Genomic DNA, 18,237 nt, shown 5'->3' on the forward strand with positions numbered 1-18,237 from the left:
TAAAATTATCATCTTTATCATATCATTTATTTTTGGCACTTATATTGTCTTGTTTATTTCAGACTGTGAAGGAGACAGTGTCGTATTCGATTCCATTCCCGTCACCGCATCCTTCTCCCTGGACAATGTAAGCACAAAGTTTTAAATCACTACGGTCTATAATGTGAAGTAATAGTTCATAGAAGAAATCAGAAGAATTTTTATATCATAGACTGCCTCTGTCAAAACGAAATTAAGGTTAAAAAACTACAATAATGTGTCCTGAAATACTTTCAATAGATATGAACTCAAAACATATGTGGGTTGATAGGTAAACACTTTATCTACTTACCCAATACTGAAAACATTTGGAAAAGAACCCCTCTTTATCTTTAGAGTGAAAGTGCTAATTACGACACAAATATATCGAAATGTCACATATCGTATTGATACTAGGATATAGCTACTGATTCCTTTACAAATTTGTAGGTCTCTCTTGTGGAGTCAATGTATATCTTAAGGTTTTTTATATCTTGTAATGTTATTGTATGTCTTGTAGTATTGCTGTGTGACTTTTAGTATTGTAGTATATATTATAGTATTGTTGCGTGTCTTATGGTATTGATGAATGTTAAGTAGTATTGGTGTACGACTTGTAATATTGGGTGTATTATTTTGTTTATGAGCGTCCTGCAGTATTGTTGTGGGCCTTGCAGCATTGTCGTGTCGTTTAATATGGTAATATATTTGTAGTACCACTGTGTGCCTTGCAGAGTTATTGCATGCTGTATAGAGTTGTGTCGTAATGTTGTTAAATGAAGTCGGTAAGCTCCAGCGAAAGCTCGAAGATCCTAACTTCCCGCAGAAGTGCTTTGGGAACACCTAGCCACAATGATGTTTCAGACCTAGAGACTGGTTCAATGAAAACAGCAAGAAGACACAGGATTTGCTGGCTAAGAAGATATCGCTCCCCACATGCTCCTTTCTCGGCCGACTTTTCCTAATGAGAAAAGCATTCCTTCGACTTATATATAATGTACTCTTATTATTTGAAAATAATTCATACATGTGATACTCCATACATGTGATACATAGTGAATCATAACCCCATTAAAATATATAAAAATTAATTTAACTAAATATACATATAATCACCTAAGCTATCAAAAAATAAGACTAATACATTTAAATAAATAAAAATTTGTAATAAAAATTGAAATTCTCACAATTAAATAAGTAGAAGTTAAATAAATATGTTATATATATATATATATATATATATATATATATATATATATATATATATATATATATATATATAGAGAGAGAGAGAGAGAGAGAGAGAGAGAGAGAGAGAGAGAGAGATTTGGACACTTATTAATGTACATTTTTTATTTTTTTATTCTTTTGGCAAGTGAGTAGGGAAAGGAGTGGCAACCAGCCTCTAAAGAAAAAAACTATCTAAATTCCATTAAGGGTGGATAGTAGTATGACCTTCTGCCAGCACTACATAATTCACTGATGAACATGTCTGCTATTTTGGTTGATGTTGTCGTTGTTATATATAAAGTCATCTCTAATCAAGTAGACCATTTACCAAAGATATCGAGTCTTGTTGGTCTTTTATTCAGATATAGGTCACATTATCCAATATACCTTTGTTTTTTTAAGAGAGCAGCCATATTGTCTTCAAATCCAGCCCAAATATTTTGTAACAGACCAAGTCGCAGCAGCAGCAGCAGCAGTAGCAGCAGCAACAGTAGTAGTAGTAGTAGTAGTAGTAGTTGATGTTGTTGTTGTCGATGATGGTGGTGGTGGTGGTGGTGGTGGTGGTGCCATCGTCATTGTTGTTTCTTTGTGATCATTATTCAGCACCAGACTAGCTCTTTTCCAGCAGGCCTATGATCAAAGATGTTCCAGCTTTGACCATTGTATCTTTTATTGAGATACAGTATACGTTGGACTATATTATATAATGTGTCCTTGTTTCAAGATAATAGAGTGTAATTTAAAGAAGATTTCATTGATATTTCTAACAGGTCGAATAAAAACATTGGAGCACTGTTTGTCGTCTGAAATCTTTATCTTCCGTGTGTTGCGCAGCCCTATTATTATTATTCATCAGACAAACAAAACTGTTGTTACATCAAGATTCTTTATCTTTCTAGATTCTTGGAAATTCCTTTGCCTTAGCACAAACAAACTTCACAGGAGCCAAACCCTTGTTAGCACACAGCATTTACCTACCTCAGATAAATCAGATTGTAGGGTGGTTCACCATTTTAATGTAAGTAAAGTGTACTTAACTTGTATACCATGTTTTTATTTCATATTTAAGTTGTGTTTGTGTGTGTGTGTGTGTGTGTGTGTGTGTATGTGTGTGTGTGTTTGTTTGTGTGTTTGTGTGTAAATGAAATATTTATAATGTAGATAAATATACAGTCATATATTTGAAAGCCTGTAGCTGTTGAGATAACAATTGTAAAAATGTCCTATAAACCAATTTAAGAGAGCATTTAGATGTTTTCACATCGTCTACAATCTTCATATCTAAAGACCTTCAAATAAATGAATGAAGATTCATCTACATTCATAGATGTTTCAGATTCTAATTTATCTTGAGTTTTATACGAATAAGTGGGAGGAGTGTGGGTATGTAAGAACGGGCACACAAATGGATAAAATAAAAATGAACCAAAAGAAATAACGCAAAATGGTAAGTGGCATGAATTTTGACAACAAAGAAGTATCAAGATATACTAAATGCCATTCAATACAAATTCTTGATTTAATATTATTACCTTCCATTCGCGAAAAGTCTAGTGGCTGTTGCAACCGACTTCGAATGATGGGGAATGTTATGAATAAAGAACGTTTCGTAATTTTGCATTTCCATAAAGGAAAAGATAGAAAGATGGTCCAGCTTTTTGTTTTGTTTTGTTTTTCGGAGAAAAAGTATAACATTTGACATGTGTTTCTGTTTAGATTAGTACCATCAGTACAGAAGTTGTATCACATTGACTCCAGCCAAACATAAGATTTAAACATTCTAAATGAACTATCATAGTAACGGTGATAATTGTAATGATGATGGTAATAATAATAAGTATTATTATTATTTCTACTGCTACCACCGCCACCACTAACAACAGCGATAATAAAAGAGATAGGAGGATCTTAGGATTCACCAAATGAACATTGACTCGATTGAAATGTAAAAATCTCTGGAGTAGCAATAGAATTCAATGAAAACAAGAATGTTGTTTACAACATTCCAAAATATGGCCAAACAATTATTCCTTCAGGTGAGGTCAAAGTAAAGAATCCTTGATATGCCCGCCAAATCATGACATCTACGCCACATGCTGATTGGTCAAAGTACAAATCGTATGATTCAGCCTGCTGGAGACCATCAGAGGGCATTTAAAGGTTAAACCAACCATTTCACTACAGCTGTCAATTGTGGAACGCGACTGTCACTACATAAACCTAATGACTGCGTAAAACATGAAAGTACTAGTTTAATTCAATATTGCAAAATTGTAAGATTGTAAAAATTGCAAATAATAAGACGCGAAAATCAGACTAAGCTGGAATTTCATTGATTAATATATTCTTCTCTACACAATCATACAAACTGGGATACACACATGCACGCGCGCGCGCACACACATACTTTTATATATATATATATATATATATATATATATATATATATATATATATATATGTGTATGTGTGTGTGTGTGTGTGTGCGTGTGTGTGTGTGTGTGTGTGTGTGTATAAACTTAGATAAAACTTAAATATGTCCAAACCATGTCTAACTTAATAGCACCACCTGATAGGATTATCTAAATCCTCTTTAAGTCAAGTTTTGTGGTATCATGGTCCATTCGAGTCTGGAGTTCTTGTTGAGTGAGTTGTATTCAGGTATAGGTATTCCTTGAAGAAATTTGTACAGATTCCATTTAAAGGTAATGGGATTATAGGAAAGCGGGTTATACATCATTAGATGTATACCTGACTTTCCTATATAAAATTAAGAAATTAACGAAACGCTGAACTCCAGACTATCAACATAACAATTATTTATTTAAGGTGGTTAATATATACATCTTTAGCTCTTGTTTGTTGTTACAGCCTCTGTGTGTGTGAGCATGGTTGTTGGGACGTTGGTATGTAGATGTAAGCGAGCTGTCGAGCGTAAGTCCGGAAGATGGAGAGAGACAGCTAAACACGTCCGTGCTCAATCGCTGGCCAGCAAGAAAGAGACAGAATAGAAGCGGGAACGCTTGGTTGTTGAATTCCACGCATGCGTGAGACTACGCATGCGCACAGCGTTACTACAGGATCCTTTTCCTCTTTGATCTGTTTCGGGACAATGTTAAATAGGGCAGGGCCTGTTGAGGAAAGAAATTATATTGCAGTGTATTTATGTGTTGTGCTCCTGAACTGGATAGGGAATACATATATATATATAAATATATATATATATATATATATATATATATATATATATATATATATATAGCGAACTAAATTCTTTTTTCTAGGGCGATTAGTGACAACAAAACTGTATGCAATCCAGTAATGCGGAGTATGACTAAAGTAAGCCCTGATAACAATGGTATTCTGTACAGCAAAATCGGTCACTTTGAAATCATAAATAAATGGAGTAAGTAATTTTTTTTTCTTACAACTTCCTACATTTGTATGTCATTTGCAATTAACTAAAGCATACAGATGATGAGTTTGCATATAACTGTATTCATTGCTTTACGACTTTAAAATATCGCATAACATTCTATGGGTCATTGAAATGATGTTTGATAGTTAAGGAATCACTTCCATTTTCTGTTTACTTTAAATTTGATTCACGATAAATCATGTTTAACTTTGTTATTGTCTTAACCTATGAGCATAATATGCTTGCATATGTATGTGAAGGGTTAACATAGGTAATTACACCGGTAGTATAACGGGTATTTTTATCCCTTAGAAGATTATTCCAATCTCTAACTCTACTAACCTTATATATATATATATATATACAGTTCTATATTTAAGAGATGAGGAATGTAAATAATGTAAATATATATATATATATACATACATATATATATATATATATATATATATATATATATATATATATATATATATATATATATATATATATATAAGGTTGAAAAGGGACACACGAGTTGATACATATGGAAAAAAGTCAAGGTAGAAAATGCTAAAGTAATTTTATAAAAAAACATTTGAGTACCGGTTTCAGTCATTGAGACTTTTTCAACTGTAAGTATGGAAAACAATTAAATTTTGGAAAAATTAAAAGAAAAGTTTTTTAAAAGAATATTTGCATAGTGTTCAAATACAAGTGGCATTTTCCTTGTTACTGCTTGTTTCTGTCTCTCTTGTTTACTCATGTGGGTTTGAGGTCGTTGTGAAACAAGAGAGACAGAAACAAGCAGTAACAAGGAAAATGCCACTTGTATTTGAACACTATGCAAATATTCTTTTAAAAAACTTTTCTTTTAATTTTTCCAAATATATATACATATTGGTAATAATATATATATATATGTGTGTGTGTGTGTGTGTGTGTGTAAAAATATGCGACACTTATTCGGTAGGCTTGATAAAACTCCGAGATAACTTAAGAGATGTTGGCGTGGGTTCCCACCCCGGCATCCGAAACTTGGAGTTTTATCATGGCTACTGAATAAGTGTCACGTATTTTTACAGATAAATTCCTCTATTTACATAATATCTAGGTCTCTTTCTTTCTTTTGTTGTCCTTTCTATCAATATATATATATATATATATATATATATATATATATATAATGGTAATAAAAGAATGAAATATTCATTTATAAAGTATGAATAAAAAAATTTTAAATTATATATGTGCATGTACGTACGTATATATATATATATATATATATGTGTGTGTGTGTGTGTGTGTGTGTGTGTGTGTGTGTGTGTGTGTGTGTGTGTGTGTGTGTGTGTGGAGAATGGAGCAAAAAATACGAGAAGAAGCAATTCGGTTGGGCTAGTTATCCATTGTTTTATTATGTGGAGGTTATGTAATTAGTCATTTACGCACGTTTCAATCTGGCCAATGGTTTGGCAGATCTCTTCAGAATGTTGACGAGTATGTTAAGAGTTCATGGTGTGAGAGATGTAGGAGAAGTGATTAGTGGATATATTAATGTATATGGTGGTATAATAATAGCGTTAGGTAAAGAAAGCCTTACGTTTTAGTTGAAGTTGTGTTGGTCTTCCTGTAAGGGGATGTAGGATGGGTGCTATTTAAGCTCATTATTCCGATTTTAATCAAATGCATCTCCACGTGATTTTATGATTGAGGGATGCGTCGTATATTTATAGCACCGGCGGTGTTAGTACAGGGAAGCAACCCTAAATTTAGGTGAAAAGGGGGCTAACTCTGGTCTTATTCGTAATTAATTATAATTAATTATACTTAGAAGGAAAATTCTTTTATGCTTATTTAGTTTTACTTAGGAAGTGTAATGTATTATATATTTAATTATACTTAGAGAAAGAGTATTTAGTAGCGTGAAGACAGATTAGGCTAGATTCGTATCTCCTGTTTAATAGGTCATTCTTAGCCGTTAGGATCTCGAGGCGCTCAGTTAAACAGAGTTGATAGCGTCTGTTAGTTGGGTTATAGGAATTAGCTACTTTTAGTATGTGCCACTTTAGTTTATATTCTATCTTATTGTCATTTAGTTTCCAGATATACCTACTAAGTCCTGTTGAATTTGCCTTATTTCTATTTTCAAAGCTGGATAGGTGCTCATTATATCTAACCTGTATTTGGTTTTTCGTCCCACCAATCTAAGATCTAGTGTGGCTGTTTGTTTGTACGTCACATTGGTAAACTATATTTTCGGTCTTGCATCTATTGGAGAAATTACATTTATTCCTATCTCTACAGCCACATAGGTTGTAAGGGGTGTCTATGTCTGTGTGTTGTTGTGTGGCCCTATTGTTTTTTTGGTGTGCGTCCCTACTAGTAAGGGGTGTTGGATTAGGGTTGGAGTTAGTTCTATTAATTGGAGGGTTGTTGATTTGGTTGTTCGTGGTGTTTCTAGCTGTATAGAATGCGTCTAATTTCTTATTATTAATAAATGCTATTATGGTAGCTAAATATATATATACACGTACATGCACATATATAATTTTTTTAAATTTTATTCATACTTTATAAATGAATATTTCATTCTTTTATTACCAATAAATTTACCTTATTTATATTTAACTTTTCTCTATCATGTCTACTTACTTTATTTATTTTTCTTAATTTTATCTACCCATTCTACTTTATCTCTAATCAACCTGTAAACCCCTCTCCCGAGCATATAACAATACAAACCATAAATTGTAACATTCAGTCTGCTAAAATGAATTCATTAGCACATTTATAGCATTCAAATTTATATCTTTTACCTCTAATGATATTCTGCTCGTGTCACATAAATGTAAATGTAATGAATCACAGAATTTAATACGAGTGGGATTAGTACTTGAAGAAAGGATAAATTGAAGGGGAGAGGGTGAGGAAATATTTTAGGTCGTGGGGGAGAAAGAAGGTGTGTATGAATAAAGTAAGTTAGGGTGAAGAATTTAAGCCCGGCTAGCTGGTTGTTAGTATTCAAAGGGTTTTTATGGCCAAAGGCAGTAACTAGAAGAGGAGTGGTAAAAAGAAAACTAAAAAAAACGTATTTTTTATTTATTTTATTTATGCACTGACGGCAACAGCCACGGCACCGACACCAGCGCTACGACCGGAGATGACGACCACGTCAACACCAACAAAACTACCGGTCCCACGCACAATATTAGCAGCGACGGCAGGCACACCACCATCAGCAACTGCAGTAGTTACATCAGCGCTACTGAGAGGGATGACTACTGCGACGACAACAACTTCAACGATATCGCCAGTCCCAGACCGTAATAATAGCACCGATGACAGCTCCAGTAACAGCAGCGGCAACAATAACAACTCCAGGCCTCGGAGCCAATAGAAGATACACCAGAGGCGTGAACACGACAGCACTCAAGTTCGGAGATATATCGAGTCGACCGGAACTGCTTTTAAGTGGCACCTATACAGCCACAGATCCTCTTTTAGAATTCCGAAAAGACGGTGCATCACGTCCCTGGCCAGATGTGTTTGGCGCCTTAAGGATGAAGTAATCCCATACGAAATTAAATGGAGGATCATAGAGCAGCGGGAGTTCTACATAAACGGGAGCGGACGATGCAAGCTTTGCATAGCAAAATAAACAAGGATCGTTAAAGATTCCCTAGACCTAGATTCTCTGTTAAATTCTACATATTAAATCTATATTCCCTGCCCCCATTTCAAATGTGATTTCTCATTCGTTGATTAGAGCCTGAAAAAGTCCTCGCAGACTGGAAAAAGCCTAAGGGCGGAGAATCCTTGCTCGCCCTTTAAGTTCATAACATTTGCCAACTAAGAAAGAAAACTCGTCTTGGCTAAACTTCAAACGGTATTGATTACAATTTAACTAACCGAAACGGATTTCTACCTCCGGTTTCAAGAGAGGATATATGCCCTTCTCCATTAGAATCTGACGAGTCGTCCATAAAGCTAAGCGCTTTATGGATGTCAAACCATTGGTCATTCTATGACCGGACATATATTTAACTGCATGTAATTACGTGTGTGTGTGTTAATATTTAGCAGAAGTAACTAAGTGACACAAGGTTCGAGAAGTTTGTGCTTTAGCACTTATCAATGTGATAAGTGCCAACTCACGAAACTCTCGGACCTTAGGTCACATTATTGCTTCTGCTAAATATTAATAAAGATATACATATACACATATTTTGAGTTCTATTTTTCCTGTTTGCATCAACATACCTATACCTCTCTCTCTCTCTCTCGCTATATATATATATATATATATATATATATATATATATATATAATGGAAATTTTCAACTATTCAGATCTATGTATAAATCGAACCATTTAGTTATATTGAGAGCTAAAGAGTCGATATTTTCCTGTATTGTTGGAATAACGCCGATACTAAGCATATCATATAATATTCCAGTAATGAACTTCTAGTAAAGCATCCATGAAACAATTTTAGAATTATATGTACGTATATATCCATATATATTTGTACATGAAGAGTTCTGATGTGTATATATATATATATATATATATATATATATATATATATATATTCGAAACGCCTAGTTTAGAATAGAGGCAGCTGATGAAGGAAAAGTTCTATAAGTAGCTCGTCTGTTTTCCTATGTGTTCATTCTTTTGTCCGCAAAAAAAAATCGGTTTTTTGTGCTTTACTTATGTTCCCGTTCCTTTTTTGACGTCCTGTACCCGGATATGCATCTATATATACATGTAGATGTAGGTATGTATACATGCATATGCTCATATATCATTTCTATTATTATATATATATATATATATATACATACATGTACATATATATGATGGTTGTCTACTCCTTATGTAGAGTCTGACCACCTATTGTACCTACATCTTAGATCCATCATGGCGTCTGATGTGGCTTTTTTGTAGGGTGGGGGGTTACTCAATTACATTAACCCCAGTGCTTAACTGGTACTCATTTTATTGACCCTGAAAAGATGAAAATCAAAATCAACCTCTTCAAAATTTGAATTCTGAGTTTCAAGAGGCAGAAGAAATGACACTAAACAAATAATAATGATATTCATGATAATGACAGGAAAATGATTTTCATGATGGTGAATTTTTCATTAGTACGAGTTAACAAGGTTTTATTCGAAAGGTGTAGTTCAATTAATCACTCTTATTATACATTTTGTATTTTATCACTTCAGATATATATGTTCTTGATATCACAATTATGACACTACCACATTTGTTCAATAAGACCACATTTCTTCGATATGACCACCTCTGTTTTGAATCACAGCCTTAAATCTAGGGGTGCAAATACTTCATATATGGCACGAAGATGTTCTTGCAGAATCGAAGCCCATTCCTGGCGCAATTTTGCCTTCAGAGCATCAAGCGAAGCATAAGGAGTGCCTGAGACCCTCGTCTCCAAAATAGACCAAACAGAAAAATCCAATGAGTTGAGATTGGGGTCATACATCCTTACCAAATAACGACGGCTATACATCCTTGCCAATGAATGACGGAGTATTTTCTGAATCCAGTGGTGTGTCTGTTTGGAACTGTGGGATGGTGCCGAGTCCTGTTGGAGGCTCCAAGTTGCACCTTGAAAGTACTTATTCGCCAATGGAAGCAGTTCAGCTTCCACAATGTCGCTACTGTATCAATGAGTGTTAATTTTAACACATGAGGGCACAAAAATGAGGGGAGACCTTTCAGTGGCTGTCACAGCCACCCAAACCATAATTGATTGAGGATTTTGATGTCGATTTACGAGTCTACCCTCAATGGAACCAGAGACACTCCAAAGTCAGTCCTTTTTGTGTTTTACAATCTGTTCGATATCAAATTTCATCAGTGAACACTAGGTTGGGCAGCTTGCCTTCAGAAATCTCCAATCTCATGGCCTTATAAACCTGCGTGTGCTCATGATGGCGGATCATCTTATAGAAGCGGTTCCTGAGATCCTTCTTCAGCACTCGATACATTGACATTCGGTTTCTTTTTGCTGTGGCAGCCAATTTTTCTGATGGAATGACGAGGATTTCACCGTATCTTTTCTCTATTATTTTTGATAAGCTGAAGGGGTCCGCACACTTCTTTTTCAGCCTTGAAATTTCTTAACAATTTTCCAGACTGCTGTTCGGTATATAGTCAATGTCATAATACTCATATATCAACATCACTGACAGTTACCATGTATTGTGCTATCAATATCAAGTTAAAATACAACGTTAGGACATTAGATGCAGTAGTTCATAGAGTATCAAAGTCTTTTACACTTTTCACAGCAACCAAACTTATTGAACATACAAATTTAGATTTTTGCAAATAAGAACTGCCATGAATCTTTCATTTGAGTATATCTACTTTTGTTTCTTCTCTTACTTTTCAGATATCGCCAAGACTCTCTATTCAGATAGACATTACACACTGAGTTATTTCTGTTTTGAGGAATATAACCGATCCTGTTCCAGGAACCGGACTGAAGTTCGTTTGGATAGTAGACAGAGGGAAATTGATCCAAATTTCAAGAGAACACTGTTTCAGCTTCTACAAAAAGTCTGTTTAACAGCAGATAGCATGAAAAACATTGAATATAAAAGTATGTTTGATTTTTGTCTATTATTGTTATGTTGTTGTTATTGCTGATAGGATGAGAGTTGACCTCGGGTAAGTCAATCATTCATTATTTCTTTATACAAAAGGACATGTAAGGTGTAACTTAAATAATAATAACGCCATTGGCAAAAAATAATGTTAGAACATTACATCAAAGTATTTTCATACATTCTTTTATGTTCTGACTTCAAATGCTACCAGAAGTGACTTTGCCTTTCATATACTTAAGGGCTGATAAAATAAATAGCTGTAATATGTTATTATCAACTTGATTATATTTCTCCTCTAAAGATTTTGATCTATTATTCAACTAAAATACCAGCATTATTACTCCTGCTGGTAGACATTCCTTCACCAGTGTAGTTCTCTTGAGAGTATCTGATTTCACCACTGAAAGCAAACAAAGTCCCTGCAATTTAGACAGTTCCTAATCTCATACAAAGATAATCTGCACTTCATCAAACTATTTATTTATAGATATGTTGATTTCACTATTCAAGAGTTAAATCTCTTTACCTGAAACACTGTATATCATAAGTGATGAGATGTGAACTATGCTCCCTTCTAGAACAAACCTAGCAATTTCATGACACTATCAACTTCTATTCACTTCCAAAAATTATTGAAATTAAGTATTTTTTAGTTATTGCCTATAAGCTTCATACAAACATAAGTTTCTGTTTCTTAAGTGATAATGCTATGCTTTTGGTATAACTGGTAATTGTCTTAGTATTATAATTGGTTGTCGTACTGATATATTAAGTGCTGATGGTGTCGGTATAGGTATAATTGCTTGTGTTACAGGCATAGCTAGTGATGCTGTTGGTATAACTGGTGGTGGTGTACAGAGAGTTGGTACACTAGCTAGTAATATCAGTCACATATTTGCTGATAATTGATGGTATAGTTAGTAATGGTACTTGCATAACTGGTAGTGGTCCTGGTGTAGCAATACTGGTGTAAACACTGGTAATGGTGTTGGTATAGTAACTGGTAATTGTATTGGTATAATAACTGATAGTGGTGTTGGTGTAGCTGTCAGTGGTTTTGGACTAATAATTTGTAGGGATTTTGGTAAAATAACTGGTAATTGTATTTTCATAATAGCTGGTAGTATTGTTGGAATAATTACAGGTAATGGGCTAAAGTACATATGTATGTATCCGTGCATACAGACATGTACACACATATAATATATGTAAGTGTATTTTTTTCATTTAAAACTTGTTTCATCCTTTTATTCCAGTCAATTGCTCTTCAAATTTAAATGAAGTTGTCAACAAAGAACAAGGTAAGTAGAGCATTACATTTTATCTTTAATTCTTTAGCTATGTTTCGATGTTTCATTCTAAATATTTCATAATGGTAACTTGGAAGAATGTGGAAATATGTGGAAATATAGAGTTGTAGGGGAAGAAATATGTGGAAGTAAATGGAAGAGAGTAAAAATAACATGGAAGTACCTGAAAGTATGTGAAAGCACTTGAAAGTAAAAGGAAGTGTGAGGAAAAGTGGGTAGCAGTTTTTATGTAATGTTTCATTTTTATCACTTTTTGAGCCTAACAACAAAACACAAACAAAATCATTGCACGCATCTGACTAGAGAAAGCAGCCAAACTTTTATATAACACACCTTTGTATAAAAAATAAGAAAAGTATAATCCTAGATACCCATGAAATATGTGATACACATGACTGATTGTGATATTTAAACAAAAAAGACTCTTGGTTTACTTGAAAATAAAATTATTTAAATTGTATTTTACAAAAGTGCAATTTAAGAACCCTGTCAATGGTGTCTGTCAAATGGAAAATATGCCAATAGCGGACTACAATCATGGAAAAACACAGGTTAGTTTGTTTATATATCAATAATTTTATCCTTGTAACATCTCATAAAGTATAATAATTATTTAATTTCATAGAAGAAAATACAATTAACCTCGTTCTAAAATAATCTTTAGGAATTGTTACACTACAGTAAAGCTGAATAAGAGTCAACTGAGTCAAAATTCTGATCCTTAACTTGTATAAGATTATGACACTCACCACCTACTTACAACCAGGGTATCTGTATGTGGTAGGTGAACTTGCTAGAAATAGTACCCAGAATTCTTTTCTTTTCTAATAACATCCTACTGTTTTGAAAAATAAATACATATTGGACAAAATACTCCTAGATATACAAAAAATACTGCATGGTAACATATGGAATGCATTTTTTTTTTTCTACTTGTTGAGTCTGGTGGAACAGGCTTTGTGAACCTCTTGAAATCAGGGAGATTGATGCCATTGCTTAAACTGATTCAAGTTGACACCTGTAGAAAAGTCTTGAAGAAAGAGATGGTTTTAGAGGGACAATATTTTGGGGAGGAAAGACCGGGAGTAGTGAGCAGTGCATAGCCTGAAGACCAGACACAACAGTGATGAAGAGAGGATAAGAGATGTGTGAGTTGGTAGTACTTGAGTGCAGGTTTCACGATACTCACAAGTTTTGATGTGTTGAAGCCATGGAAATAAGAGAAGAGTTTTGAGCATATCTGCAAATGGCTATGTGCAAATTAGTCAAGTAACTTTTCTCTAAATGTTGTCTCGGATTTTTCTCTGTACAGAAGCAGTATCTTAGCACAATCAAGGATGACTCACTTAATCACAACTCCAAAGTTAAAACTAAATGTACTTTCCTTCAACGGTGTCAAAAAGAAAGAAGCTTATAAATATTACTACAAGTTGTTTAATGCAGAGAAGGCTTTGAAAGAGAGAGACTACTCCCAGGTAGACTCAACAGAGGGACTAGCAATTAAAACAGACAGTCATATGGTTGAAAGCATTAACTGGATTATAAGGGATAGTTGTTGAAATGATGAAAATTGCTGACAACATAAGACATGCACTAGTCACTTGCATTTGTCAGTCAGATAAGACAAGGAGATATTACATTCAATGAATGGTATAACAGAGCAGAAGAGATTTAGAAATGTAGAAGAAAACTTTTTTCAAAATCTTACCTGTAGAAACTGGTGATTTTCCTTGAAAATTCTCAAACTGAATACCTGCTGTAATAGTTGTTATAATAATGATTGTTGTTGTTGTTGATAATAATAATAATAATGATAACAACAACAACAACAACAACAACAACAACAAGGAATATAAGAGACACCATGACAATATAGCCAGGCTTGTCCATTGGACACTTTGCAACAAGTATGGACTTGACAGAGCAAAACATTGGTATAACCACAAACCTGAAGGCATCATCGAAAATAGAAATGCAAAGATCCTATGGGATTTTATGATTCAGTGCAACCATGAGATTGAGAATAGGAAGCCAAACATAGTCTTAATTGAGAAAGAAAACAAACTATGCTAGATCATTGATATAGCATGCCCAGCTGACAACAAGGTATGCGATAAGGAAGAAAGAAAAGTTGAGAGATATGACAGGTTAGCTTGGGAAGTTAAGCAGTTGTGGTCAATGAAAAAGGTAGCAGTAGTACCAATAATTGTCGGAGCCCTGGGTACAGTGAGCAAAAAATCTCAAGAAGTATGTGGAACAAATAGGGGCTGCAATAAGGGTGGAGCACTTGCAGAAAACAGCACTGCTTGAAACTGCACGAATACTCCAGAAGGTGCTCGAACAATAAGATGCGTTACCTTAGTTCACTGGTAGTGAACAGTTAACACTGTAGTACATCTCCAGCGTTAGAAGCTGTGCAAAGGCAATAATAATAATAATAATAATTCCAAATTTTGACACAAGACTAGCAAATTTTGGGGAGGAGCTAAGTCAGTTATATCGATCCCCAGTGCTCATCTGGTACTTATTTTACCAACCCTGAAAGAATGAAAGGCAAAGTCGACCTCAGCAGAATTTAAACTTAGAACATAAAGAAGAAGGGGCTAAACATAAAGGGGACAAACAAGGACAGACAAAAGGATTAAGTTGATTACATCGACCCCAGTGCGTAACTGGTACTTCATTTATCGACCCCGAAAGGATGAAAGGCAAAGGCGACCTCGGCGGAATTTGAACTCAGAACGCAATGGCAGACAAAATACCGCTAACGATTCTGCCAGCTCGTCGCCTTAGTTATAATACTAATAATAATCTGGCTGATGAATGGAAACCTGAAACAAGAGGTAAAGTGCTGAATATAGCTGCTCAGGAACAGACCATCTGGACAAATCTAACAAAGGCAAAGAGCAACAAAACTCAGTCAGACACCAAATACAAAAACTGCAGAAAAAGAGCCAAAAGCAGCTCTTGAGTGGATTCTGTAAGTTAGGGCAAAAAAGCAAAAGTGTAGGTAAATGAAGTGCATTGGGATGTTAGCTGAGTGAGTGGTTTCAAAATATCAGGAAAGTGGTATGAACAAAAACTGTGACAAAGAATGAGGATTACAGGATCTTATAGGGCCTCTCCATAAAGTCTGACCATACCATGAAAGCAAGAATATCAGATATAATTATAGAGGACAAAATAGATAAACAGTGTAAAATCAGAGATTTTGCAATTCCCTATGATAATAGAGTGGGTACCAAAGAAATTGAAAAAATTGAGAAATATCAGGATCTATATCCAAAGAACTGAAAAGACTGTAGAAGTCTAAGAAACAATTATTCCTATGGTAATTGGTGCACTTGGCACAACACCCAAAGTGCTACCTAAAAAGACTGAAAGAGATTGAAATTAAAACACATTTTGTCAACCTACAGAAAAGTACCATCCTATATTCTGCAAATATCCTAATAAAGATTCTAGAGATTTGAGGAGACTTGTTGTTACCAAACCTCAAGATAACATTGGTGCATGTAAAGCTTGATAATAATAATAATCTTAACTATCATTTTTCTCTTCTAAATCTGTCATCTAGTTGGATGGTATTTGGTATGTCATTGCTGCTTTGAACAGTATTCCCGGATCTGTTGTGAACATCACCACACTACCTGACACTTTGATCATTGACCGGTGCACACCAAAGTAACAACCTTTTTATCATTTATCTGTTGTCATTATATATTCATGCTAACTGCTTTGTTTTCTCATCTATCCCATACGTTGCTATGGTAACTTGTAAATTGTCCAGATGTCATCATAACAGTCTGTGTACATCCAGGCAACCACAAAAATTATCCTTGTGGACACATTTAAAAGATTGCACTTCTTATGTACTACACAGCTTACACAACTGCACAAAAGAGACTACTGTGAATGCAGTCATTAAAACCACCTGCACTAATGCATTATGTATGCAATATAAATTTGCACTACACCAAAATATATGCATGCATTGTGCACAATATTGGATTACACGTCACATTTGCACACTACATCATTTTGACACCAACATCTCTTTACATGCACATTAATACCAATGCACATTAACACCACAGCACTGCTAATAATACTGCACACTAACACCATTGTAGAATAAACAGCACTACAATACTAATACTATTGCACACTAATACTATTACAACTACTACACTACAATATAAACACCCTTGCATCAATAATACTATGGTTGCTACAAAGGTATTGATACCACTTCAGACCGACACTTTTAACTAGAAACACTTCTGTATTAATAACACCATCAATTATACCACTGCATACTATCTAAATTGCACCACTAATAACACTACAGTTCTAACATTTCTAACATCTTTAACTACACTGCAACTCTAACACTGCTACACACAAACAATATTGGAATGTTCAACATCGCAATATAAGACTTTAAGACCTACAACAATAACATAATGTCACTGCATCATATATACATTATAAGCTTACAGTTGCACTAGAGTAAAAAATGTATTCTTCTTCAATACCACTATATCATAGATACAACCCACAAATTTCACCCTTGCTCTCTTCTTCTGTCTCTTTTTACTGTCCATCTTATTTGATGCACTATAATCTAGCAACATAACTACTAAAATATAAACACTTACTCATTCACAATGCATGATCAGCAAATGAACACCATTGTAGAATAAAATAAAGTGAAGAATTTCCAAATCAAAATAATTCAGAAGTTCACTATCTGTTTTCAATTTACCTAGCAGTAAGTGTTATGAATAGGAGAAAAGTAGTCTCTATCTGGTCCAAGCTGAAATTGAACTTGCTGCTGTAAGTTAATAAATCTTTATTGATGTTGTTTGAAGCAATAAGTTGTTAATATACTGTAGTACTTAGTGCATAATTAAGTGCACTTGAGAGTTAAGTGTCTTAGCCATAGATGCAATGAGATACTGAGGACAAGTTATAAACTATACATCTTTCTCTATGACTGTCCACTGCACTGATATGTATAACTTATACAATGAAGAACATAGAAGGATAAATAGACAAATACAAATGTACAATAATACTTCACAATAACTAGTCAACAATGTAAATTAGGATCCACTGAAAGACAGTCTGTAATCCAACCATTTCATTCATGAGCTCAGTACTTAAATGTATTTCATTCTACATCAGGAACAATACTTGTCAATGGAAATCGAGAAGCAGCTATACCCAAATCTGTCCAGGAAAGGCAAAATTCATGGAAACATACCTGAACTTTCCAGGAACAAATTTCAGTACAATATGTAAGTCCTTACCTGAATTATTGTGAAATATATGAAGCTTCATAAAAAAATAAGTGGTATGTGAGTTTCTGAAATTTCTAAGTAATGTATTGATTAACTGAATGTTCTGACACTCTACATCTACATAAATGCCTACTTGTTCAGTCAACATTTACAGTGTGTCTGTCAATCTCCTAAACATCTACACACTATATCTCTCTACTCAAATCCTACTCACTATGTCCTTCTATATGGTCAATATCTACACATTGTCTCTATCTATACAGTCAACATCAACATATTGTGTCAATTTATGCAGTCATCATCTATTGTGTCAATATTTGCACATGGTAGCT

General features: G+C 34.2%; 1 protein-coding gene across 1 annotated transcript in view; it reads left to right on the plus strand.

The window, feature by feature from the left end:
* Positions 1 to 18,237, plus strand: part of LOC106871838 (uncharacterized) — a 46,004-nt gene that overhangs the window by 13,438 nt on the left and 14,329 nt on the right. Inside the window, exons 5-12 of the mRNA XM_052965558.2 lie at positions 63 to 127; positions 2,148 to 2,266; positions 4,533 to 4,654; positions 11,073 to 11,282; positions 12,546 to 12,590; positions 13,071 to 13,150; positions 16,177 to 16,283; positions 17,790 to 17,902. Coding sequence (XP_052821518.1) covers positions 63 to 127; positions 2,148 to 2,266; positions 4,533 to 4,654; positions 11,073 to 11,282; positions 12,546 to 12,590; positions 13,071 to 13,150; positions 16,177 to 16,283; positions 17,790 to 17,902 — 861 coding nt within the window. The remainder of the gene's footprint in view (positions 1 to 62; positions 128 to 2,147; positions 2,267 to 4,532; positions 4,655 to 11,072; positions 11,283 to 12,545; positions 12,591 to 13,070; positions 13,151 to 16,176; positions 16,284 to 17,789; positions 17,903 to 18,237) is intronic.

This window comes from Octopus bimaculoides, chromosome 2 (genome assembly GCF_046866305.1).
Source record: "Octopus bimaculoides isolate indiv1 chromosome 2, ASM4686630v1, whole genome shotgun sequence".
NCBI lineage: Eukaryota > Metazoa > Mollusca > Cephalopoda > Octopoda > Octopodidae > Octopus > Octopus bimaculoides.